Below are 25,176 nucleotides of genomic sequence, written 5' to 3'. Positions count from 1 at the left end.
AAATGGTGTAGTAACAGGCACGAAGTGAAGATTCACCAGCTGGACTCCCATCTCCTTTGCCCGGACCCCACCCCCACCACTGCATTGCTAAAACATACTCTGTTTTGCCCTGAGGGTCTCCTACCTAAACTCTCATAGGAGCCTTGCTGTCCCCTGGTGCCTAGTGATCCCCTTCTATCCTCTGGCTTAGTCAGTGTCTCCAGTCACCATGAGGTCCCAAAGGGCAGCTGAAAGCTCTGTGCTGTCACTGCACCACAGGAAGGCTGGCCCCTCCGTCTCTGGGTGAGGACCTTCTCTCTGTGCTCAGTCACCTTCCCTGAAACTCCCACCCAGTCCCCGGCACTGCCGTGGTACTGTGTGTTCAGTCACGCTTTGCACCGTGCCGAACAGGAAGACCCTCGCATCATGGAAGTTGAATTTCCCACCAGCTGGGAACTGCGATTTCCACGTCGAAATTAAGTTGACTTATACAGTAAAGTCATACAAATTTTCTTGCACACCTAAGACTGTGTAAATTGTATTTGTTAAAATGTCTGGAAGGAAGGACCTTCCTCCCATCCTTGCTCCTTCTCGCTTGCTCTCTTCTGCGCACAAACACATACTTTCCCCTTCAAAGACAGGCACTGTATTTTAAATCATCCCAGCATACAGCACAATTATGTTTTTTATGCTTGAACTTTCTCAAACTCATTTAACTAGCTAGCTTCAAATAAAATTAAGCAGTGGTTTACTAATACTGCATACACTACTTTGTAGTCAGTTCATAATCAACGCATGTTCAATGGAGATGTTTCAGATGTCCATTGTTAAATAAATTCAGGAGAATACATTTCTGCATATGTGTTTTCTCTCGAAATGTAAACATTCCTAAAGACTTGCACAGAAACAGAAAACTGAAAAGTATTTTCAATCCAGAGTCTTCCAAGATTAATGATTGATTGGAAGCCTCAAAGCCAAAAGTTCGTGATTTACTTGTTTTTAGGTTACTCGTTAGCCTCATTTTCTGTGTGCACATAATAAGAGTGTTGAAAACTTTGCACCCTGATGGATTTTGTTCAGTCAGTGCCTCTGTGTTGACTTGATGGATGGATGACGTTTGGGGAGGTGCTTCTAGAGGGCTGGGTTCGTGCCCTGGGTTTGCAGGCTGGCAGCTGGGGCCTCGCTACAGTGCACCAGGGGGAACAGCATGCATTTCAAGTCTGTGTCTCTGACACATGGCATTGACCGTGCCATGCCCCTCACTGGCTGAAATGCCCTTCTTCCATGCTCTTCCCAGCCAATCTGAGGAGTCTCCATGGTCCAGGTACACTCATCCTTGGGTGGCGCTTAAAAATAAGTGAGCAGAAAGCCTGCAGATGGGAGGGGTCTGGGTCAGAAATGGATATTTGTAGTACAGAAAAGAAAACTTTGTGGAGTGCATCCCAAAGAAGAACATCAGAGGAAAAAGGAAAGTGATCTAAACAGAGGAGGAGGAGAGATGGAGGATGATGTATTTCCCAGGCAGGAAGGAAAAGGGGCCGCCTTCTCTGTCCTGCGCATTTGCAGTTGCCTGTGGCCTGGTGTCTGCCCTGCTGGGGCAGCAAGTCAGCCCTGTTGACCCTAGAAATCCAAGACTGTCTCTTAAAAACTTCTGTCACTTGAGGTTCCATGTGACATGGCACTAAGCCGGCTCCTTTGAACCATGCTCAGCACTGGTGTCTAGACTTGCCCCAGGACAGATGGCAGTGGGTGCTTCTCTTCCGTGACTGCGGGTTAGGCCTGCTGAGAGCTGTAAACTGACTGGTGCCTGCGCCCACGCCCAGCACAGTGGATTTACTAGGGCTGGGTGGGGGCCTACACACCAGCATTTTTCAAAGCCCCTCAGAGAATTCTCTGTGCAGCCGGGCTGCTTAACTGCCCAGTGACCTAGGAGACCTGCTGACCTCATTTCCTTTCTTCCTTGTTGTCTTTGTAGATTATGGCACCATCAAAAAGGTGAGGGCGCCCCTGGCCCAGAGCTTGAGCAGCTGTGTGCTAGAAGAAATCGAACTCTTCCCTGAGAGACGGAGGGAGCCCATCAGGAGCCTGCAGATCCTCCACAGCCAGAGTGTCCTGTACGTGGGCCTGCGGGAGCACGTGGCCAAGATCCAGCTGAAGAGGTGCCAGTTCCACCGCACGCACAGGTAGGGCAGCCCCGGAGGCCGGCCCGTCAGCTGGTGCTCCTTCTAGCTGTGCCTCCAGAGAGAGGGCATAGGGGCCAGAGGTCTTCAAATGCTCTGTGGGTGAATATCAGCAGTCTTAATGTCCTTGTGAATCCTGAATCCCAGGGTGCAGAGTTTTGATGCAAACAGACTTACTGTGATGAAAATGACCCACCAGTTACCTGCCAAGGAGGCACATGATAACGTCTGCAAGCAGCTGTCAGGGTTACAGTAAATTCTTTGGTGCCTTAGAACACTCAGTGGTAACACTGGTAGTTGGTGTCCCTGCATTACTTTAGCACAAGTTTAATTTTATTCCTGTAGTGTGTGTGCATACACATCCTCTCTATGTATACTTGAATATATACCAGACATAGAACAATATGAACTGTGTGTCCTCTTAGCCCAAAGCTGGTCCACATACCTGAAGGAGCAGTGGGCATTGCCATTCTGGGCAGTCCTCACCATGCTGTCCTGGGCACCAGCTGTCTTGGGGTGCTGTCTCTCTCCTGAGGTTCCAGGACCACCCAGGCCGCTGGGAGAAGGGAAGGAGACGGGGATTTCCACAGGCGCAGGGAAACCTATGTGCCATCACATCCTTTTTCAGCCCTCAGGCCAGTCCGCTGACCCGCCACGCATGTCCTGTGTTGACCACAGTGATGTTTGAAGCTCAGTTTGGAAAAATGCAGGCCCAGGTGCTGGGAACCTGAAAAGTCATGTGTACGCCCTGTGCTTCACTGGCCCTTTCATGTTGGAATAGTGCATAAATGCTCTGGCCCCTGACGCAAGCTTGCCCCTGGTGAAATCCCATCATTACATGTGCTGAGGGATCAGGCCTCTTTTAATTCAGTGCCCCAAACAGGGCATCAGTGCAGAATTGGTGTAGAAGTGGGTATCTGGATATATCACTTGCAGGCATCACACACAGGTCGGTCTTTCTCAAACCAGGCACTCAGTGGCACTACCTCTGGGGCTCAGAGGCTTGGGGTCTTGTTCCAGATTTGTACGTGCTGTTTCTTGACCTGTCACTATAGTATTTGAAGCCTCACTTTTTTATCTAACTTGCAAATTACTGTAGAATAAAATGGGTAATGTATAGAGCACAAAATTTAAAGCACTCTGCAGACTGTTCTTACATAGAAGGAAGGTCTTATGTATAATAAACACTATTATAATATCCCCTTCTAGGTGGTCCGAGAAAATGAAGTCTATACTATGATGCCTCCTTTGGTAGTAGAGTATTGAGAAATAATGTTAGGGACTTCCTAGCTAATAACAATGCTATTGTTATAGTTGATATTACCAACTATCTTTATGTAACACTTTTTTCCTAACTTTAACCAATGGTTGATAAATTTTGTTTGGATTTGTGCTCCTTGCAGGACTGATTTAGGGCAGGAATTATTCCGCCCAGATGCTGATGGCTCAGTGGGAGACAGGGGGTTGGTCTTGCAGACATGTCACACTTCAGAGTGCAGTTAGAAGGACACCAGTCTTGCAACTCCATCCCAGTGAGCTCTGAGTTCCGACAGTGACTTTGTTGGGTGCTTGACCCAGGTTAAGATATAGGAAGACATAGTCCTGTGCGGTATGTCGGGTTTTTCTGGTGCCAGAATGGAGTTCGTGGCTTGCAAAGCATGAGGCCATTCATCCTTTCATGGTGAAGGATGTTTCACCATAATGTTTCTCTGCCATCCTTCTTCTAGTGAAAATTAGCTAGAGAAATGAATCAATTTTTAAGAAATGAATATCTTTATAACCAGGTGGTTTTTTTTTTTTGCATGAATTACTTGGAGAAAATGGTGTGGTTCTTTTTTTTGACAAAAGCCCTGTCAATATTCCAGAAATATGCCTTAAAAAGTATAGTAAATAGGAACAAAATAACAGTTGAGTAAGAAGAAATGGATACTGATTTCTTTATTAAGTATACTTTTTGTAGTAGGATATAATTTTAGCTAATACTAGAAACTCAATTTTATTAATGAATCTTAAAGTAGTTAAGAAATTTAGCTTAACTAATCATATTCACATTTTTCATTTTCAGAAATATCTGGCAATGCACATTATAAACAAATGTTCACAAATGGTAACAATTGATATAATTCCACAAGTTTCTTTTACATACCTGGCACTGTGCTAGATTTTATCACTCCTTAATCATTTTATCACCTTAATCATATACCCTTAGAGTGAAATCACGCATCATCTCTACTTTTCAAATGAAGAAATGGTGGCTTAGAATTTTGGTGTCCTGCTCAAGGTCATATAACTCTGGTGACAGGAAACCCAGGTTCAGAGCTGGGACTTTCTGCCCCCGGGGCCGGGGCCTCACCTCTGGTTCTCTGTGCTGCCCCTGGCACAATGAGGACCTCACGCTCAGTGATCAGGTTTTCAGGGGACCAGCTGCGTGGTGACGGCACTTTGCATGTATGTCCCTCACGGAGAGCCTGAGCTAGTTAGTATCAGGACAAGCCAAACTCAGGTCTACTGACAGCGAGTCACAGCATTTTCCCAATAGTTTCTTCTTTAGTTGCCAGATCCAGCAGACTAGAGGAGTTTCGCGCCCCCCGGTTATACTAAAGTGAGTCTCCGTTCTCCGGGTTTTCTGGAGGTGATCCTGGAGCCTCAGGGGAGGCTGCCCTCCTGCAGCCAGCACCATCCGTGGTGCATGGTAATGTGGGACAAACAGCATGGCATTTTAACTCCACAGAGCTGTTTTCCTCAGAAAGTTATTTTGAAAGAACAATATTTTAAAAAATATTGTAGTCAAATTTGATCTCAAAAAATAAGTAAAAATACGTGTTTTAATTTTAGCATTTTTTGCACAAGTATTTAATTAATAGCATGAGGAATTGTGCAAAGAATTAATCTCAGTCATCAGAGTGGGCCGTTACCTTCTGCAGTGTACGGTGCGAGAGAAACTCGTTCTTCTCTGTGCCTCTGGTTGTACTCTAGGACTTATTTACTGCAGGTATGTTAGTTTCATAGGGTGAATTAACATTTACTGAACTTTGAGGTCCCTGGGGAATCAGCACAGGCCCAGATATGGGTATAGCATATGACAGTGGAAGGTAGGTGAGCTGTCGTCAACCTGGGACCACCCTATGTACACCAGGTGCTCATTCCAGGCTCCCCAATAGTGGCATGAGGTCTTGAAAGTGGAAGACGATCTCCGTAGGGATGCACAGGAGAGAGCAGCCAAGAATAGCCACGGTCTTCATTCCCACTGATGCAAATACCAATGTAAACTCATAACCTTATACTTGTAGGAAAACAGACTCCGGCAGAGAACTGAGAGTCCCCGTTTCAGGAAGAAAACAATGGTCATAGGACTCAGGCTGTAATAGTCAAGTTGAAAAATCAGCCTGTTATTCCCTGCACCCCCCTGCCGCCACCCCCCCCCTCCCCGCCTCCACACATACACACTACTATCTCCCTTTCTGCCTGGGAAATGGGGCGGCCGGCCTTCCAAGTGGCCTGACAGATTGCAGCTCCTGGGTCATGATGGGAGGAGGGCTTTTGATAAAGGCTTTTAAAGTCATTTTAAGGATTGTGCATTAATTAGGTCAGTGGGTTGGCACACTGCTGCGGTAAGGAATTAGAAAATATGCAGGCTTCCCAAGCCATCTGGCTTCTGTCAAACTGCTCAACCCTGTCTTGGTAGCGTGGAAGCAGCCCCAGATCGCAGTGAATAGGCATGGCTGTGTGTCTCCCAGCAAGGCTCCCAGACCCCAGATTCATCAGGCCAAGGAATAAATATACTTTCAGATTCAGAGAGTTTATTATTTTCATAGACAACAAAAGTAGCAGCAGAAAAGGTGTCTGCTACCCATGTCCCTTGTCCCACAGGATGACACCAACACAGAAGGGGCCAGATGTCCCTGCAGCAGGAGAACGAGGGCGCCACAGTGCAGAGCAGCCAGTCCGCGCTGCAGCTGGGGGGTACGGCCTGCAGCTCGATGAGAAACTACCTCATGACAGCCTCCTCGGAACAGAGGCAGGTGGGAGGGCAATGGCCTTGCACAGCTCCTCATCTTCCTCCACGTGCCCTGCCCCAGGAGGACCACAGGGCGTTCGGCCAAAGCTTAGGCCTGCTGTGGTCGAGCCTTGCCCTGTGTGGGGCGTGACAAATCACCAGGGTGCCAGGGCAGAGCACCCCTCTGTGCGGTGTGTCAGGGAAACTTCACATGGCGGGCTGTCACTTGCTGACTCCTAAATTAGAATATTGTTCTATATGCCTTTTGAAGGAATGAATGAAAATTAAAATATTATGTGTACTGATTTATAAAATTAGGTATTAAACTTATTAAATTATATGAATTAGCTATATACCTTAACATTTACTGAAGAACGTGTTTTTGTTTATGTACACGGAAACCGTGGCCATGGTTTCCTTGATTCATGGTTATGAATCAAAACAACAGTGAGAAAGATATTTGACATGTACCCATTTTACAAACCATTCTCCCTTTCATATTCATTTAATATTTTCCAAATCTCAGTGTCCTGAGTTTTTGCTTTTGTTGGCTTTGGTGTGGCCTCCAAAGACTTTGGATTTTCCTTACTCAACTCATTCCTAGAATATTTGTTGAACTTAATAGGTGCCAAGCACCAAGGCAGGCCCTAAGTGGAGGGCAACAGATGAGGCAGCCCTGACTCTGTCTTCACGGAACTCAGACTCTAATGAGAGATTTGGGCATAAATAAAATCTCCCAAATATCTATTAGGGATCCCAGCCAAAGGGCCTTGGAATTACCTTAGACTTTACTCCCAAATTGATTTAGTATTACGGCTGACCTTGGCCAGACTATTCTGGGACCTAATATCTGAGCCTGACATCCCTGTCCAATTACTTTGTAAGTTATACCTGAATCACATCCAGTGTTCCAGTCCCGAATTTCCAGTAGTAAGGGAATTAATCAGCAAGTTATGATGTACTTATTCAGTGGATTATTTGCTCACGGGTTATTCTGAAGCTGTGAGTGGTGACTATGAAGACATCTGTGTGGCGTGATAGTAATTGGAAAGAGGAAATCATTGTGTGTGTGTCCTCATCACAACTGTTTAAAAAACAGAAGCGGGGGAGCAAAGTATGTTCGTCAACATGCTAATTACAATTGTGAAGAGCACATTGTAAGAGGGGGTCTGAGGTGGGCTTGGGCTGGGACCCAGGGTCTTCCAGGGAAGTCACAAGTTAACACGCCCAGGTCCTGGACAGGGCGGAAAAGGAATGGTCAAAATGTAGAGAAGGTGGCACCTGACTAGTAGCTTAGGAAACGGACGCCAGACGACTGTTCTGCAATGGTCAGGGAGAGATGTAGGTGTTGCGGGGCCTGACGTTCATACCATTTGGGAGGGGTTCTCACCAAGGAAAAGAACATCACATTGTAACTGTAAAATGACTAAGGCCAATGGCAGAGCCTGAAAAGGCCTCATGGACTAAAGAAGTAAAAGTCTCAGGAAGTAAAGCTTCTTTAGCTTCATTGTAAGTCCACCTCTGACAATAATATAGATAGATATAGATATAGATTTTGATCCAGGTAGAAAATAAAAACAAAGAAGAACATACGAGTGCCATCCTGTAGTGATACCATGGGCTGCCCCTGCCTTCTGCTCTGCCCACTCCATTCCCCTACAACCATGGTATGAATGCATATTTTTTTCTTTTCTTCTTTGGCCAAATATTTAAATGTGACCATGTTATAATTTATATTAATTAATTATACATTATTGTTGCAATGGGAAATATGTTTCTAAGAATAATAAGGGGTACTAAAAATATTCCATAATTTGAATCCAGCAGCATAGACCCTTAGCTTTTATTAGCTGTGCATTAGGCAGCCAACAGTTTTGGGTTCAGCTTTTTATTCAATTTCCTAACAGAGGAGAAATAATATATAAGAGCAGTTTGACTTTTTTTTTTTTTTGCTTTTCATTCTTTTCTTGTGGTTTTTCCTTTGCAACTAATTGTTGCTATTTATCGGTATAATCACTTCATGATTTTTTCCTTTAATAAAAGGTAAGTTCTTTGGGTACAGTGACTATGTCTGTTGTGTTTTCCACAGTAAACGCACCACCTTCAAAGTCTAGTTCATTCATGGCAAGTGCTCTTCAGTATGAGCTGAATTAATGAACCATTGAAATACTTTTTAATGTCCTGTGTTTAATGGATACATTTTGTTAACATGGCAACAATTCTTTACAGCAAAATAAGCTGACATAATGACAATTGGTGTGACAAAAACAAGCCAGAGGGTTATCTGTACTTAGGCAACCTGATATGTGAGGGGATCATATTCAGTAATTAGCTCCAATTGTCCAAAAATACAGTGAAAAGATTTTAATGAATATATGTATGTTCTTATTACTCAAATTGGCAAATAGCATAACTGCTAACTTTAACATGCAAAGGAAGAGTTTTGATAAATATTAGTGTCAATATCCTGCAAAAAGGTGAGTAGTTTATCCTTGTTCTAGAATTAAGGCCTGACTCTAAATACACATTTAGCTCTACAACATACTCTCGATAAATGTGTTTTCAAATTAATCCTTCAGATTCTGATGTTTTCTGAATTTGCAAAATTTCCAACACGAGGACAATAAGTTAACTGAGAATAATTAAATTCCTCACAAAATAAGGAAATTAAAAAGATTCATCATATAAAGAAAACATTTTCAAAGTGGAATAAAGAAAAGCCACTTTTGTGATCCTTAACAGGAAGTCCATGATTTTCCACATGGTCTCTTTCAAAGACCCACCTTCCAAAATATATGTTATGATGACTCATTTTTCCTAAAGCATAATTAAGAATAAAGGTAGAGCTTATCAGAATTTAACCCATGGTATTAAATATTTTAAGTGAGTAAAACATATATAAGTGGTATTTTTAATGGATGGGCATTTGTGTTCATAGAGAAGTTTTAATACTTTATGGGATAAGTGGAAGTTAAAATCACACAGAACTGGCAGCATTTTGGGAAGAAAGTGATGTTTGTACAACAGATTTTCACTTAAAACAGCTTAAAATATTCTGCGTAACCCTGTGGCATTGTTTCATCGATTGAGGTAGCTTTACAAGGGGAAGGTTGGGGCAAAGTTAGGAAATTGGAGGAATTTTCCACCTTTTCATATTTTTAGTTTTGTCTAATTTAATAAGAAACATGTTAAGGCCCAGGCTTGTGTGGTTCAGTGTGGTCTGAGCACCAGCCTGCGAAGCAAAGGATCACTGGTTCAATTCCCAGTCAGGGCACATGCCTGGGTTGCAGGCCAGGTCCTCAGTAGGGGGCGCACAAGAGGAAACCACACACTCTCTCCTTTCTCTCCTCCTCTTTCTACCTCACTAAAAATAAATAAATAAAATCTTTTTTTTTAAATATATTTATTGATTATGCTATTACAGTTGTCATCCAGCAAAGCTACCACTTAGAATGGAAGGGAAGATAAAGTGCTTCTCAGATAAGGTCAAGTTAAAGAAGTTCATCACCAAGCCCTTATTATATGAAATGTTAAAGGGAGTTACCTAAGAAAAAGAAGATCAAAAATAGGAACAGTAAAAATGACAGCAAACTCACAGTTATTAACGGCCACACATAAAACAAAAACGAGAGCAAACTAGGCAAATAAAATCTTTTAAAAAAAGAAAAGAGAAACACGTTAAGGAATTTGCTTAATTTAATAAGAAACATAAGGAATTCAGACTTTTTGAATAATTTCTGTAAGTGTAGCTTTACCCTACTGCTCACCGACGTAAAAATGGCTCAGACATGGGAGTTTCCATGTGTGGTACCCACTGTGCTTGCTGTCAGCCAGGCCATCAGTAAGACTGGGACACTAGGGGCGGATCCCACTGTCACAGCCTGGAGAGGCCGCAGCAGCAGGCAAAGGGTTCTTAGTTCCCACCCTTTGCCCAGGTCTGTCTTAGAGGTCGCATTGCAGCTGAAGTAAATTTCCTCTGGGTATTTTCCTACGAACAATGTCTGCAGAGGCAGAGTTACTTGGGAGAATTTGTTGTCCTGGGGCCTGGTTCCATTATATGAAATAATCTTATTTCACAGATGCAAAATGGGCACTGTCCTTGGTCCTATGAACTCGTTAGTCCTCATCTTTCCTATCCCCTGCAAAAATAAAAAAGAAAAGAAAAAAGAAAAAGATGTTATTAAATCAATAATTATGTGTCTTAAAACTGAAAAATTTGGGCTTTGTTTTATATACTATAAATACAGGTGAAATTTACTAACTGAACTGATTATTAAAATAAATTTTTATTTAAGAGTAAATTATTAGAAATTGTATTCTAAACCTTAAGAGGAAGAGATTTTTAAGAACCAATGCTCACACACTGTGATGTAAATTTGTGTTTGAAAAGATGCTACCTGAATTTAATAGAAAACAGAGAAGGATACCCTACACAGCTTCCTTGCTCTTACTTCGAAGCTGTGAATCTGTTTTTGTTGGTTTGAAGTTTGAATGATTTGGATTTAAAATATGTTTTTGTTTATTTTTAATTTTTTTGGAGGGAAGGAAGGAAAGTTACTAAAAATATATCTCAAATGTATCAAAGATACGGGGTAGCGCTAGCCAGTGTGGCTCAGTTGGTTGAGCATCACCTGTGAAACAAAAGGCCATGGGTTCGATTCCCAGTCAGGGCACATGCCTAGGTTACAAGTTCACTCCAGGTCTGTGTGCATACAAGAAGCAACTGATTGCTGTTTCTCTCTCACATCGATGTTTGTCTTCTTCTCTCTCTCCCTCTCTTGCCCTCTCTAAAATAAATAAGCATGTGTTTGGGTGAGGATAAAAATATTAAAAATAAAAATAAAAGATACAGAGGCAAATGAAATGATTCAACAGACGAATCAGAAGAAATCCTGGGTAAATATTATGATTTTTTTTTTTTATTTTTTTTATTTTTAAATTTATTTATTGTTATTTAATTACAGTTGTATGCCTTTTCCCCCATCCCTTCACCCCACCCCAGGTGAACCCACTTCCCTCCCCCCTCTCCACCCTCCCCCTTGGATTTGTTCATGTGTCCTTTATAGTAGTTCCTGTAATCCCCTCTACCCACTGTCCCCGCCCCCACCCCCCACCCCCGCCCTTGCTATTGTTACATTGTTCTTAACTTCAATGTCTCTGGTTATATTTTGTTTGCTTTTTCCTTCTATTGCTTATGTTCCAGTTAAAGGTGAGATCATATGGTATTTGTCCCTCACTTCCTGGCTTATTTCACTTAGCATAATGCTCTCCAGTTTCATCCATGCTGTTGCAAAGGGTATAAGCTCCTTCTTTCTCTCTGCTGCGTAGAATTCCATTGTGTAAATATACCATAGTTTTTGGATCCACTCGTTTGCTGATGGGCACTTCGGTTGCTTCCAGTATTTGGCTATTGTAAATTGTGCTGCTATGAACATTGGGGTGCACAGATTCTTTTGGATTGGTGTTTCAGTGTTCTTAGGGTATAATCCCAGCAGCGGAATTGCTGGGTCAAAGGGCAGTTCCATTTTTAGTTTTCTGAGGAAATTCCATATTGTTTTCCACAGTGGCCTCACCAGTCTGCATTCCCACCAACAGTGCACTAGGGTTCCCTTTTCTCCGCATCCTCTCCAACATTTGTTTGTGGATTTGTTTATGTTGGCCATTCTGACTGGTGTGAGATGATACCTCATTGTGGTTTTAATTTGCATCTCTCTGATGGCTAGTGATGCTGAGCATCTTTTCATATGTCTCTGGGCCTTCTGTATGTCTTCCTTGGAGAAGTGTCTGTTCAAGTCCTTTGCCCATTTTTTAATTGGGTTGTTTGTCTTCCTGGAGTGGAGTCGTGTGAGTTCTTTATATATTTTGGAGATCAGGCCCTTGTCTGAGGTATCATTGGCAAATATGTTTTCCCATATTGTTGGTTCTCTTTGTAATTTGGTGCTGTTTTCTTTAGCCATGCAGAAGCTTTTTATTTTGATGAGGTCCCATTTGTTTATTCTTTCCTTTATGTCCCTTGCTTTAGGGGATGTGTCTGTGAGGATGTTGCTGCGTGGAATGTCTGAGATTTTCCTGCCAATGTTTTCTTCAAGGACTTTTATGGTGTTACGGCTTATATTTAAGTCTTTTATCCATCTTGAGTTTATTTTCGTGTATGGCGTAAGTTGGTGATCGAGTTTCATTTTTTTGCACGTAGCTGTCCAGATCTCCCAACACCATCTGTTGAAGAGACTGTTTTTGCTCCATTTTATGCTCCTGCCTCCTTTGTCAAATATTAATTGATCGTATAGATTTGAGTTTATTTCTGGGCTCTCTATTCTGTTCCATTGGTCTATGAGCCTGTTTTTATGCCAGTACCAGGCTGTTTTGATTACCGTTGCCTTGTAATACAGTTTGATATCAGGTATTGTGATACCTCCTGCTTTGTCCTTCTTTCTCAAAATTGCTGCTGCTATTCGAGGTTGTTTATGGTTCCATATGAATTTCTGCAATGTTTGTTCTATATCTGTGAAATATGTCATGGGTACTCTAATAGGGATTGCATTGAATCTATAAATTGCTTTGGGTAGTATGGCCATTTTGATGATGTTAATTCTTCCAATCCATGAGCATGGTACATGCTTCCATTTGTTTGTGTCTTCCTTAATTTCTTTCTTCAGTGTTGTGTAGTTTTCTGAGTACAGGTCTTTTACCTCCTTGGTTAGGTTTATTCCTAGGTACTTTATTTTTCTTGTTGCTATATCGAATGGGATTTTTTTCCTGATTTGTGTTTCTGCAGTTTCGTTGTTGGTGTACAGGAATGCCTTTGATTTCTGGGTATTGACTCTGTATCCAGCTATTTTGCCAAATTCATTTATTAGGTCGAGTAGTTTTTGAGTGGAGTCTATAGGGTTTTCCATGTACACTATCATGTCGTCTGCAAACAGTGACAGTTTCATTTCCTCCTTTCCAATTTGGATGCCTTTTATTGCTTTTTCTTGTCTGATTGCTGTGGCTAGGACTTCCAATACTATGTTGAATAGGAGTGGTGAGAGAGGGCATCCTTGTCTTGTTCCTGATCTTAGTGGGAAAGCTCTAAGTTTTTGTCCATTGAATGTGATGCTGGCTGTAGGTCTCTCATATATGGCCTTAATTATGTTGAGGACTGCTCCCTTTATTCCCACTTGGCTGAGTGTTTTTATCAGAAATGGGTGCTGTATCTTATCGAATGCTTTTTCCGCATCTATTGATATGATCATGTGATTTTTGTCTTTGCTGTTGTTGATGTGATGTATTATGTTTATTGATTTGCGAATATTGTACCATCCTTGCATCCCTGGGATGAATCCCACTTGGTCATGGTGGATGATCTTTTTAATATATTGCTGGATGCGGTTTGCTAATATTTTGTTGAGAATTTTAGCGTCTATGTTCATCAGCGATATTGGCCTGAAGTTTTCTTTCTTCGTTGTGTCTTTATCTGGTTTTGGGATTAGGATGATGTTGGCTTCATAAAAAGAGTTTGGGAGTCTTCCATCAGTTTGGATTTTTTCGAATAGTCTGTGAAGGATAGGGGTTAGTTCTTCCTTAAATGCTTTGTAGAAATCTCCTGTGAAACCATCTGGTCCAGGGCTTTTGTGTGATGGGAGTTTCTTGATGACTGCTTCAATTTCCTTTGCTGATATTGGTCTGTTCAGGTTTTCTGCTTCTTCTTCAGTCAGTTTTGGAAGATTATATTTTTCTAGAAATGTGTCCATTTCATCTAGGTTTTCAAATTTCTTAGCATACAGGTCTTCATAGTAATTTCTTACGATCCTTTGTATTTCTGTGGTATCAGTTGTAATCTCTCCACTTTCATTTCTAATTCTGTTTATTTGGATCCTCTCTCTTTTCTTCTTGATAAGCCTACTTAAAGGCTTGTCGATTTTGTTTATCTTTTCAAAGAACCAGCTCCTGGATTCATTGATCCTTACAATTGTGCTTTTAGTCTCTATGTCATTTAGTTCTGCTCTGATCTTGGTTATTTCCTTCCTTCTGCTTGCTCTGGGCTGTCTTTGTTGTTGTTCCTCCAGTTCTTGTAGGCGTAGGGTTAGGTTGTTTGTGTGAACTGTTTCTAACTTCTTAAGGTAGGCCTGTATTGCTATGAACTTCCCTCTCAGGACTGCCTTAGCTGTGTCCCATAGGTTTTGGGTTGTTGTGAGTTCGTTTTCATTTGTTTCCAGGAAGTTTTTGATTTCTTCCCTAATCTCGTTCTTGACCCATTCATTGTTTAATAGCATGCTATTCAGTCTCCATGATTTTGAGTGTTTTGGGTTTTTACCCTTGGGGTTGGTTTCTAGTTTCAGACCCTTGTGGTCAGAGAAGATGCTTGATATGATTTCAATTTTCTTGAATTTGTTGAGGGTTGCTTTGTGTCCTATCATGTGGTCTATCTTTGAAAAAGATCCATGGACACTTGAAAAGAATGTGTATTTTGCTTCTTTGGGATGAAAAGCTCTGTATATATCAGTTAAGTCCATTTCCTCTAGGGTATTGTTAAGTGACACAATATCTTTGTTAATCTTTTGTTTGGAAGACCTGTCCATTTTTGATAGTGGGGTGTTAAAATCCCCTACTATAATTGTGTTGCTGTCAATATCTTTCTTGAAATCCTCCAAGATTTTCTTTATGTATTTGGGTGCTCCTATGTTGGGTGCATATATATTTATAATGTTTATGTCTTCTTGGTGGATTCTTCCTTTGAGTATTATGAAGTGACCTTCTGGGTCTCTCTTTATGGCCCTTCTTTGGAAGTCTATTTTGTCTGATATGAGTATTGCTACCCCTGCTTTTTTTTCCTGTCCGTTTGCTTGGAAAATTTGTTTCCAGCCCTTCACTTTCAGTCTGTGTAAGTCTTTTGTCCTGAGATGGGTTTCTTGTAGGCAGCATATGTGTGGGTCATGTTTTCTTATCCATTCAGCTGTTCTATGTCTTTTGATTGGAGCATTTAATCCATTTACATTTAAGGTTATTATCGATAGGTAGTTATTCATTGCCATTATTTCCTACCTGTGTTCCTCTGTTTTTCTCTTTTCCTTCCTTTCCTTAAAGCAGTCCCTTTAGCATCTCTTGCAGAGCTGGTTTGGTGGAGCTGTATTCTTTTAGACTTCTTTTGTCTGGGAAGCTCTTTATTTGGTCTTCTATCTTGATTGAGAGCCTTGCTGGGTAAAGTAGTCTTGGTTGGAGGCCTCTGGTTCTCATTACTTGGAATATTTTTTGCCATTCTCTTCTGGCTTGGAGCGTTTCGATTGAGAAGTCAGTTGCTAACCTTATTGGGGCTCCCTTGTATGTTACTTCCTTTTTCTCCCTTGCTGCCTTTAAGATCCTCTCTTTGTCTTGGAAATTTGCCATTTTAATTATGATGTGTCTTGCAGTGGGTCTCTTTGGGTTCCTCTTGTTTGGGACTCTCTGTGATTCCTGGATTTGGGTGACTTTTTCTCTCCTCAGATTAGGGAAATTTTCCATCATTACTTTTTCAAACAGGTTTTCTATCCCTTGCTCTTCTTCTTCTCCTTCTGGTATTCCTATTATACGGATATTGTTACGTTTCATGTTGTCCTGCATTTCCCTTATTGCTTCTTCATTCTTTCTGAGCCTCTTTTCCTTTTCTTGCTCCTTCTGGGTGTTTTTTTCTACTTTATCCTCCAGCTCGCTGATCCGATCCTCTGCTTCATCAAGTCTGCTTTTAATTCCTTCTACTGTGTTCTTCAATTCAGAAATTGTATTCTTCATTTCCTCTTGGCTCTTGTTGATATTTTCTATTTCCTTTTTCATGTTGATATAGTTTGCAGTGAGTTCATTGTAGTTTCCTTGTAGTTTCTGGTAGTTCTCTTTGAGCTCAGAGAGCTCAGTGAGCTTCCTGATGACCATTGCTTTGAACTCAGTATCTGATAGTTGACTTGCCTCTTTTTCGGTTAGTATTCTTTCTGAGACTTCCTCCTTTCCTTTCATTTGGGAATTGTTTCTTTGTCTTCCCATTGTTTGTGAGGCTCTTCTTGTTGGCCTCTGCTTCTTAAATTGCTTTGTTCTGAATCCCTGGGTTTATGATATGAACTTCTATGGTAGAATGCCAATGGGATTCGGTGGTGCTGTCTCCTTACTCTCCTGTGCTCACTGGTCTTGAGCTGACGTTTATGTGTTTAACACGGTCTAACTCTAGTCTTTTCAGCACTCCAGGTTTTGTTGTCGCACCTGTGGGAAAAATAGAAAGGGGGGGAGAAAGAAAAGGAAAAAACAAACAAACAAACAAACAAAACCAAAGATGGGAAGGAGGGAAAAAGGAAATAGGAAAGGAGGAAAGGGAGGAAGGAGGGAAGAAGGATTAAAGAAAGATCGGAGGCAAGATAAGAAGGAATTTTAACAAAAATTAAAACATAGAAATAGATAAAAGAAGGGAGGAAGAAGACATAAAAATGGTAAAGGATGGGAGGAAGAAGGAATGAAAGAAAAAAAAGAGAGAGAGAGGAAGAAGGAGTTCAGGGGGAAAGGAAAAGGGAAAAAAAAAAAAAAAGGGAAAAAAAAAAATCTTCTGTTGGCTTTAAACCGTTCAGGTTATTTCTGCTGTTGTCCTGTCTGTGCAACGGGAGGGGGTGGTTGGAAGGATTGGTTTCACTTTTCTTCCTTCCTGGGTCACACTCTTCACTGTTTTGTAGGTGTGGTCCCTGGCAGGCAATCAGGCCGTTGATCAGCCAATCCAGCAGCTTTGTTCTTGGGACGCTCGAGTGGCCGCTCCAGCCGCTTTGGCTCCGGACGCGTGCGCGCGCAGCAGGGGAATCCAGCCGCTTCGGGTTTGTGACGTTATTTGGGCTCTGAGCGCGCAGCCGGCCGACCGATCGAGCCGCCCAGGCTAGGGAGGCTGGCGCGCCGCAAACTGCTGGTTCAGCCGCCTTGGTGTTACGACTCTCGCCAGCCCCTTTGTGCTTGGGAAGTGCGCATCCAGCCGGCCCTACGCTTGGTGAGCGCGCAGCCCGCCGCCAAGCCAGAGGCTCTACGCTTGGGGGCCCGATCCAGCTGCCCGGGGCTTGAGACTCTCGGGTGGGCGGGGCCGCCCTGGGACCGAATCACGTGGTCCTCGGTTCCGAGGTTTTGGGTCTGTGGGTGGAGCAGCTAGTCTCTGCTCCAAAAGATCTCGGAGGTTTCAGGTGTGGGCGCCCCTCCGGGGTTTCATGAACGGCCCCGTTCGCTAATCTGCGCGCGCGCTACCGCGCGCAACCGGACCTCAGGTGAGCCCCGGTGCTGCTTATCCCGCGTTCCCCGTTCGCAGTCCAGGGGCAGAGGGGGGAGGGGCGCCAGGGGCCTCGGCCACCACCGAGAGTTCTCTAACTAGCCCCTGAGTGTCTCTATTTTCTTTTTCTTTTTGAGAAATTCCTCCTTTTCAAGCCCCCCTGGTCCAATCAAGCACCTGGCTGCTCACAGCGCAGCCTGGCCCTCTCTCAGGACTCCTGCAGCAGCCCCTGCGCCAGGGCTGGCGCCTCTGCAGCCCTTGTACCGCGCGGTCCCGGGTCCCGGGGACCTTATTGTCCTTGAGCACTCTTCTTACCGTCAGATCTTTCAATGTCCTCTATCTTTGGTCTCTAATCTTCGTATATGCTGGAGTACTGTTGGCTGTTCGCTCTGCTCCTCAGATCAGCTAGGTATTTCCCTGGCACTGAGGGCAAGTGGATTCTGCTCCCACCTATGTTGCCGCCATCTTCCCCCCTCTTTCAATATTATGATTTTTTAAGAGTAGAAGCTCCTTCTAAATATGGTAGAAAATCCAGATGCTATGAAGGAAAAGATTCACAAAATATACTGCATAAAATTTTAAACCTCAAAGAAAAAACATTTAGTGACAAATGGAAAACATAGTGGAAATGCTATTGACAGAGTGTCATTTTTTTAACATAGAAAACTTTGCTGCCAATGGACACATAAAAAAGACTGAAACCGATGACCCAATTAAGAAGAAACAAAAGCAGGAATTGGTTATAAATGGATGTCTACACAAACAGAAATACAGATAATCAATAACTGCACACACATACTCTAAATCTTCATTTTACAATGAAATAAAACAGATGACTAGAAAATTGAATTTTCATCCATTAGAAAGAGCTAAGTTATTTTTTTAAAGGCCATATCTAACATGAAACAGGGAGAAGAAAAAGAGGCACCCGTCATATGGTCGATCAGTGCAAAATTATTAAAACCCATATCTTTTCATTCATCAGTAGAAGTTTATCATGTAGAAAATATGCACAAAATGTACATTTCAGCCGTGCTTTCAAGGATTTAAATAAACGTTAGCTCATCAAGGTAACAGAACACTATAGAGATGTTAGAGGGAATAAGGCAGAGCTGTATTTACTGAAAGAAAAAGTGTTATGATATATAATTATGTGAAAAAAAGTAAAACATGAGGCTGTGTTACAGTCCCTTTTGCATGTGTATATGTGTTTGCATATAGTGTATATGTGTGTGTATTTATACATATACACACACAATATATATACACACAGACACATGTATAATATGTAATACAGGTGTATGTCCTCACATGCACATTATTTGTATAGAGACACTATCTCCCAAATATATGTGTAAACACTGCCTACTTCTGGTGAAGGAAGTCTTTTACTTTGCTTTTTATTGCTGGTGTTTGTTTTTTTGCATGAAAGTGTTAATAGTATGTGTGTGTTAAAGTAATCAGACAAGGGCACCATTGGGCTGCAGTGGCTCCAGTGCCTTGGCAGCCTGTGTAAGCAAACCAACACCTAAGCCGGGGCCAATGTGCCAGAAGCCGACACAATGACACTCAAGAACGCCAGTCGCACACAGCCAACCAGGCTTTCCCAGACACGGCAACCACTTAAGCTAGAGCGCATCACACAGCTTCCTTGCTTGCTTCCATGTGTTCTCTGTAAAAAGAGAAACCTCTCCCCCAGCTCCTCACTGTGGAGCCTGCCAACCACTTTCAGTCTGATGCTGCTCAGTTAGAATTCATGTTTGCTAAAATAAACTCTTGGAAATGCATTTCCTGCATGTCTGACCTTTTGGCCCGCTCAGAGAGCGAATGCCCAGGTGTTTAATGCCCTGTTTTCCTGCAGGGTGGTCTTCTGTATAATTTTGGCTCTGTGACTGTTATCTCTGTCTACTTGCTCCATCCTCTCCTCTGCCTTGTGTTTTATTTATAACGTGGGGGCCAAACCTTCATCTGATAATGCCCAGGTTGTGTGTTAGCTCCTTCAATGACACAGAGCTAAAATAAAATATCCGCTATCTACAATACTGCTGAATAATATGTTGAATATTGTAGACAGCTGTATTAAACTACTATTAAATTCAAAACTTTAATACATTTTTAAGCTATGGTACTGAAAAGAAAGACTTGTTTTATTAAATTTGAACTTACCATGTTGCATGGTTTTGGGCGTATTTGCTTGTCCTTGGGCCAATTCCATAAATTTTGTGTCTTTGTTTTCTTTGTTGTTTCAGCAATACCTCCCTCATGATGGTTTTAGGTGTCTAAATGATACAGTAACTTGATATACCACAGTGGGTGTTCGACAAATAATAACTGCTGAAGATAGTTATGATGATATTGATGGTGGTAATGATCATTATGGTGATAATAAAAAAGTGTTAATGATACCTCCCTATAAATGTTGTTTGTGTCTAAATGAGATAATTTGACAAATCACAGTAGGTTTTCAACAAATAGTACTGGTGGGGGTGTTGGTGGTGGTGATGATGGTGATAAAAACAACTCGTATTTTTGAGCATTGTGAAATTCTGACTTTAGCTCTGTTGATGACACCGAAAAGGTTCATGTTGGTACAGATAGTCAGTCTGCTCTCTAGCTTAAAGAAAAAAAGAGGTGTTTCAATGAAAATTAGTTATTTAATTTTATTGGATACTTCCAGGTGTGTGCAGATTAAAACTTTGTTTTTCATAATTACTTCCCATGTCAGGTCATGAGGGCCAGGCATGCCTCGTTTTGCATTTTAGTGCAGTTAAGTGGCCTCTCTAGTGACCCTCACGTATGTGTTTCCAGTGCCTGCATCGGGGCCCAGGACCCTTACTGTGGCTGGGACGTGGTGATGAAGAAATGCACCAGCCTGGAGGAGAGCCTGAGCATGACTCAGTGGGAGCAGACCCTTGCCAGCTGTCCTGTAAGTGTCCGCATTCTCAGTTCTCTGCACACGCCATACACAGTAACCCCGCTGTGCTTTGGTCCTAGGCAGCACTTGAATGACATCCACACATTTTTATCTTAGAACCTTTTCAGCACACCCTGCCTGTGCTCTCTTAACTTACTCAGCTCTCAGCTTGCACAAGAGCCAGATAGGATACTGGCAGAAGCTTTTTGTCTGTTTTGAAGAGACGTGTCTTATGAGAAAACAGTACTGGCTTGAAAATGGGGTGTAATATCTCTGTTTTATACTTGGATTTTTATCTCCAAAGTTTGGTTTGAACTATTGTACCCTTTGTAGCATTAATAAAATAGTACTTCCCACAACCATCAATTTCCTTTGGGAGCTATAATTCCAGGAGCCCATTTAAGTAGAGCTTTTAAATGAATGAACTAAAGGATATTACCATTGAATCCCATGTGGGACAGTCTCGTAGATTCTGCTCAGGGTCACAGCAAAGTCTGGGAGAAACAATCTAATGTACATTCCCACAATAAATTCTGCGGAGTGAAGAGAAGCTCGCTTGCATTTAGCTTAGAATCTGAATCCAAGAGAACAGATTCTACATTTTCTTTTGCCAACTTATTTGTTTGCATACTCACTCTGGGAACCAACTGATTTTTTTTTCCTTTGTCTTTTGAACCTGTAATTTAAAAATCCCACTTTCTTTATTTCCTCAGATAATCTGATCAAAAGCTATTAGCTTCCACACATTTGCAAATTTATTAAGTTACTTTGCTGTCACATAACTGCTAATTTCTGTGACTGTCAGTTCTGGTATTGCTCTGTAAGACAGGGCTGAGCAGGGAAGTGACATATGCCGTGATTTGAAATCTGTGCTGTTTCTTCAATACAGAATTGCCCAAGGCACGTGAACTGTGGGTCTGCTTCCTATCTAGGAGCCTGCTAATTCTATTATCTAAACCCATGTCCATGAAGGCATCCTTCCATTTGTAAGTGGGAAAATCAGGCAGTTACATGATGAAGGCCAGGGCTATTAAAACATTGTCCTTCCCCGAATGTTGGCACGAGATCAAGGACTTACAGTGCAACTCTGAATTCAGAGCCTCTTCTGGGCTCCACGCAAATCTTTGCATGGGGGTTAGCTGCTAGTCCTTTGGGTTATTGCTTCAGATCTCTGATCTTAAGAGCAAGCTTTTCTGCAGCATCTGTTGAAATTGATTTAAAAAATGCGAGGGTTTCAAGTTCCTTTTCATTTCTGACCAACACTCAGCAAGGACAATGGTGTTCACCTTCCATTCCTGCACCCAGAGAAAATGACATTCAACCTCTGACATGCAGCTCTAAGGCAGGGACATGCACTTCAGAAGAATCAGCACACCTTCTTCTAGATATTTGACCTTAAAATTTTGATGGTAAAAAGAGCAAATGAATATAACAGCAGTTCTTCTTAAGCAATGAGGACATGGGTCTAGGACCCATGGTGGTTTTATTGGATATCTGAGACATACTTACTTATGTAATGGAAAATACACATGCTGCCACTTGGTTTATAACAAATATGTGTCTTGTATATTTCTACAGTCCAAAAGTGGAGATGATCCAGTATTTAAGAAGGGATCAAGAGGGCTGTTACTGAACTTGTCACTGCTGCTGAGAGGAACATTTCTCTTGTAAACTCAGGGAGGTCAGAGGGCAATGTGAATCTGCCCCAGGGCTGAAGCTATCTTGCCACCTTCTCTGCTTTAAAATTGTAGCTGAGATGTGCTTTCTGACTCGCTGTCTGGGAAACACATAAGGGTTTTTCCTTTTTTCTTTTTCAAGTGATTTCCTTATACAAAGCCATTCCTATCCTCTCATCCTATATAATGTGTCATGTATCAAGATGCACTTTTAGAAAGGTAACAATATGGAAAGCATGCAACAACAGAGAATAAATTATGTCACTTTGAGCAATACTCAAGAAACAAAGCAATGTATTTTTCTCATATATGTAGGCTCCCATGTAGAAAATGGGAAGTGTCATATAACTCAACTATTTTATTTGTTTTTTTTCATGTTTAATCCTTTTGATTTCTTTTTTTTTAATTTAAAAATTTTTTTTTATTCAGTTCCAATTGTCTGCATTTTCTCCCCATCCCTCCACCCCACCCCAGCCAATCCCACCTCCTTCCCCCACCTCTACCCTCCCCCTTGATTTTGTCCTTGTGTCCTTTATAGTAGCTCCTGTAGACCCCTCTCCCCACTATCCCCTCCCCACTCCCCTCTGGCTATTGTTACATTGTTATTAATTTCAATGTCTCTGGTTATATTTTGTTTGTTTTTTTTCTTCTATTGATTATGTTCCAGTTAAAGGTGAGATCATATGGTATTTGTCCCTCACTTCCTGGCTTATTTCACTTAGCATAATGCTGTCCAGCTCCATCCATGCCATTGCAAAGGGTATAAGCTCCTTCTTTCTCTCTGCTGCGTAGAATTCCATTGTGTAAATGTCCCATGGTTTTTGGATCCACTCATTTGCTGTTGGGCACTTAGGTTGCTTCCAGTACTTGGCTATTATAAATTGTGCTGCTATGAACATTGGGGTGCACAGGTTCTTTTGGATTGGTGTTTCAGGGTTCTTAGGGTATAATCCCAGCAGCGGAATTGCTGGGTCAAAGGGCAGTTCCATTTTTAGTTTTCTGATGAAATACTGTTTTCCACAGTGGCAGCACCAGTCTGCATTCCCACCAACAATGTACTAGGGTTCCCTTTTCTCTGCATCCTCTCCAACATTTGTTTGTTGATTTGCTTATGTTGGCCACTCTGACTGGTGTGAGATGGTACCTCATTGTGGTTTTAATTTGCATCTCTCTGATGGCTAGTGATGCTGAGCATCTTTTCATATGTCTCTGGGCCCTCTGTATGTCTTCCTTGGAGAATTGTCTGTTCAAGTCCTTTGCCCATTTTTTAATTGGGTTGTTTGTCTTCCTGGGGTGCAGTCGTGTGAGTTCTTTATGTATTTGGAGATCAGGCCCTTGTCTGAGGTATCATTGGCAAATATGTTTTCCCATACTGTTGGTTCTTTTTTTATTTTAATGCTGTTTTCTTTAGCCATGCAGAAGCTTTTTATTTTGATGAGGTCCCATTTGTTTATTCTTTCCTTTATGTCCCTTGCTTTAGGGGATGTGTCTGTGAGGATGTTGCTGTGTGGAATGTCTGAGATTTTCCTGCCAATGTTTTCCTCGAGGACTTTTATGGTGTTACGACCTATATTTAAGTCTTTTACCCACCTTGAATTTATTTTTGTGTATGGTGTAAGTTGGTGATCGAGTTTCATTTTTTTGCATGTAGCTGTCCAGATCTCACAACACCATTTGTTGAAGAGGCTATTTTTGCTCCATTTTATGCTCCTGCCTCCTTTATCAAATATTAATTGACTGTAAAGACTTGGGTTTATTTCTGGGCTCTCTGTTCTGTTCCATTGGTCTACGTGCCTGTTTTTATGTCAGTACCAGGCTGTTTTGATTACAGTGGCCTTGTAATACAGTTTGATATCAGGTATTGTGATCTCTCCTGCTTTGTTCTTCTTTCTCAAAATTGCTGCAGCTATTTGGGGTCATTTATAGTTCCATATAAATTTCTGAAATGTTTGTTCTATATCTGTGAAATATGTCATAGGTACTTTAATAGGGATTTCATTGAATCTATAAATCACTTTAGGTAGTATGGCCATTTTGATGATGTTAATTCTTCCAATCCATGAGCATTGTACATGCTTCCATTTGTTTGTGTCTTCCTTAATTTCTTTCTTCAGTGTTGTGTAGTTTTCTGAGTATAGGTCTTTTACCTCCTCAGTTAGTTTTATTCCTGGGTACTTTATTTTTCTTGTTGCTATATCAAATGGGATTTTTTTCCTGATTTCTGTTTCTGATGTTTCATTATTGGTATATAGGAATGCCTTTGATTTCTGAGTATTGACTTTGTATCCAGCTGTTTTGCCAAATTCATTTATTGGGTCAAGTTTTTTGATGGAGTCTATAGGATTTTCCATGTACACTATCATGTCATCTGTAAAGAGTGACAGTTTCATTTCCTCCTTTCCAATTTGGATGCCTTTTATTTCTTTTTCTTGTCTGATTGCTATGGCTAGGACTTCCAATACTATGTTGAATGGGAGTGGTGAGAGAGGGCATCCTTGTCTTATTCCTGATCTTAGTGGGAAAGCTCTAAGTTTTTGTCCATTGAGTATGATGTTGGCTGTAGGTCTCTCATATATGGCCTGTATTATGTTGAGGAATGCTCCCTCTATTCCCACTTTGTTAAGGGTTTTTATCATAAATGGGTGCTGTTCAACTATTTTAATTATATATCTATTTTCTAACTATCTATTTTTTCTAACAATCTATTTCTTAGAAAAAAATGAAGTAGGTGAAAATTATTAGCATTTATATAGAGCAGTCTTAACATAGAGAGGTATTTTTAGAGACTATTAAACATGTGATTTGCTTCTATGTTATTTTTCATTTTTGGCTGAATGAAAGAAAGGCTTAATTTTACGGGCTAAATTTACCATATTTCATCTTTTCTGGTATGCCACTGGTTGTGAAGTATACTCCTGTTTTATAAGAAAAAGAAATGCTTCCATGGAATGCAAGATGCCACCTGATTTCAGAGATGTTAAAAATACATAAAATCTTATAATTAGCAGAATATATTTTTTATCTACATATATTTAGCCAAAAGAAATTAAGCTTTATAAGCTGAGGGATTTTTAAGTGAGACCAAAACAGCTTATATCCAGTGTAAAAGCCCAAGGTGAAAAAGGAAAGGAGGTCCTGTTTCATGGAGTTCAATAAGGTTGGAGGGATGTTGAATGTGCTGAGACTGATAT

The 25,176-nt window shown here is 41.5% G+C and overlaps 1 protein-coding gene across 6 annotated transcripts in view; it reads left to right on the top strand.

Annotated features, from left to right (window-relative positions):
- The window catches only part of SEMA5A (semaphorin 5A), a 451,159-nt gene that overhangs the window by 343,747 nt on the left and 82,236 nt on the right, over positions 1-25,176 (top strand). For all 6 annotated transcript variants that reach the window (XM_053913864.2, XM_024578532.4, XM_053913861.2 and 3 more), the window contains 2 exons: positions 1,955-2,162; positions 20,204-20,321. In XM_053913864.2, the coding sequence (XP_053769839.1) occupies positions 1,955-2,162; positions 20,204-20,321 (326 nt within the window). The remainder of the gene's footprint in view (positions 1-1,954; positions 2,163-20,203; positions 20,322-25,176) is intronic.

Source organism: Desmodus rotundus, chromosome 1 (assembly GCF_022682495.2).
Source record: "Desmodus rotundus isolate HL8 chromosome 1, HLdesRot8A.1, whole genome shotgun sequence".
Classification (NCBI taxonomy): domain Eukaryota; kingdom Metazoa; phylum Chordata; class Mammalia; order Chiroptera; family Phyllostomidae; genus Desmodus; species Desmodus rotundus.
This window is presented reverse-complemented; position numbering and strand designations above follow the sequence as displayed.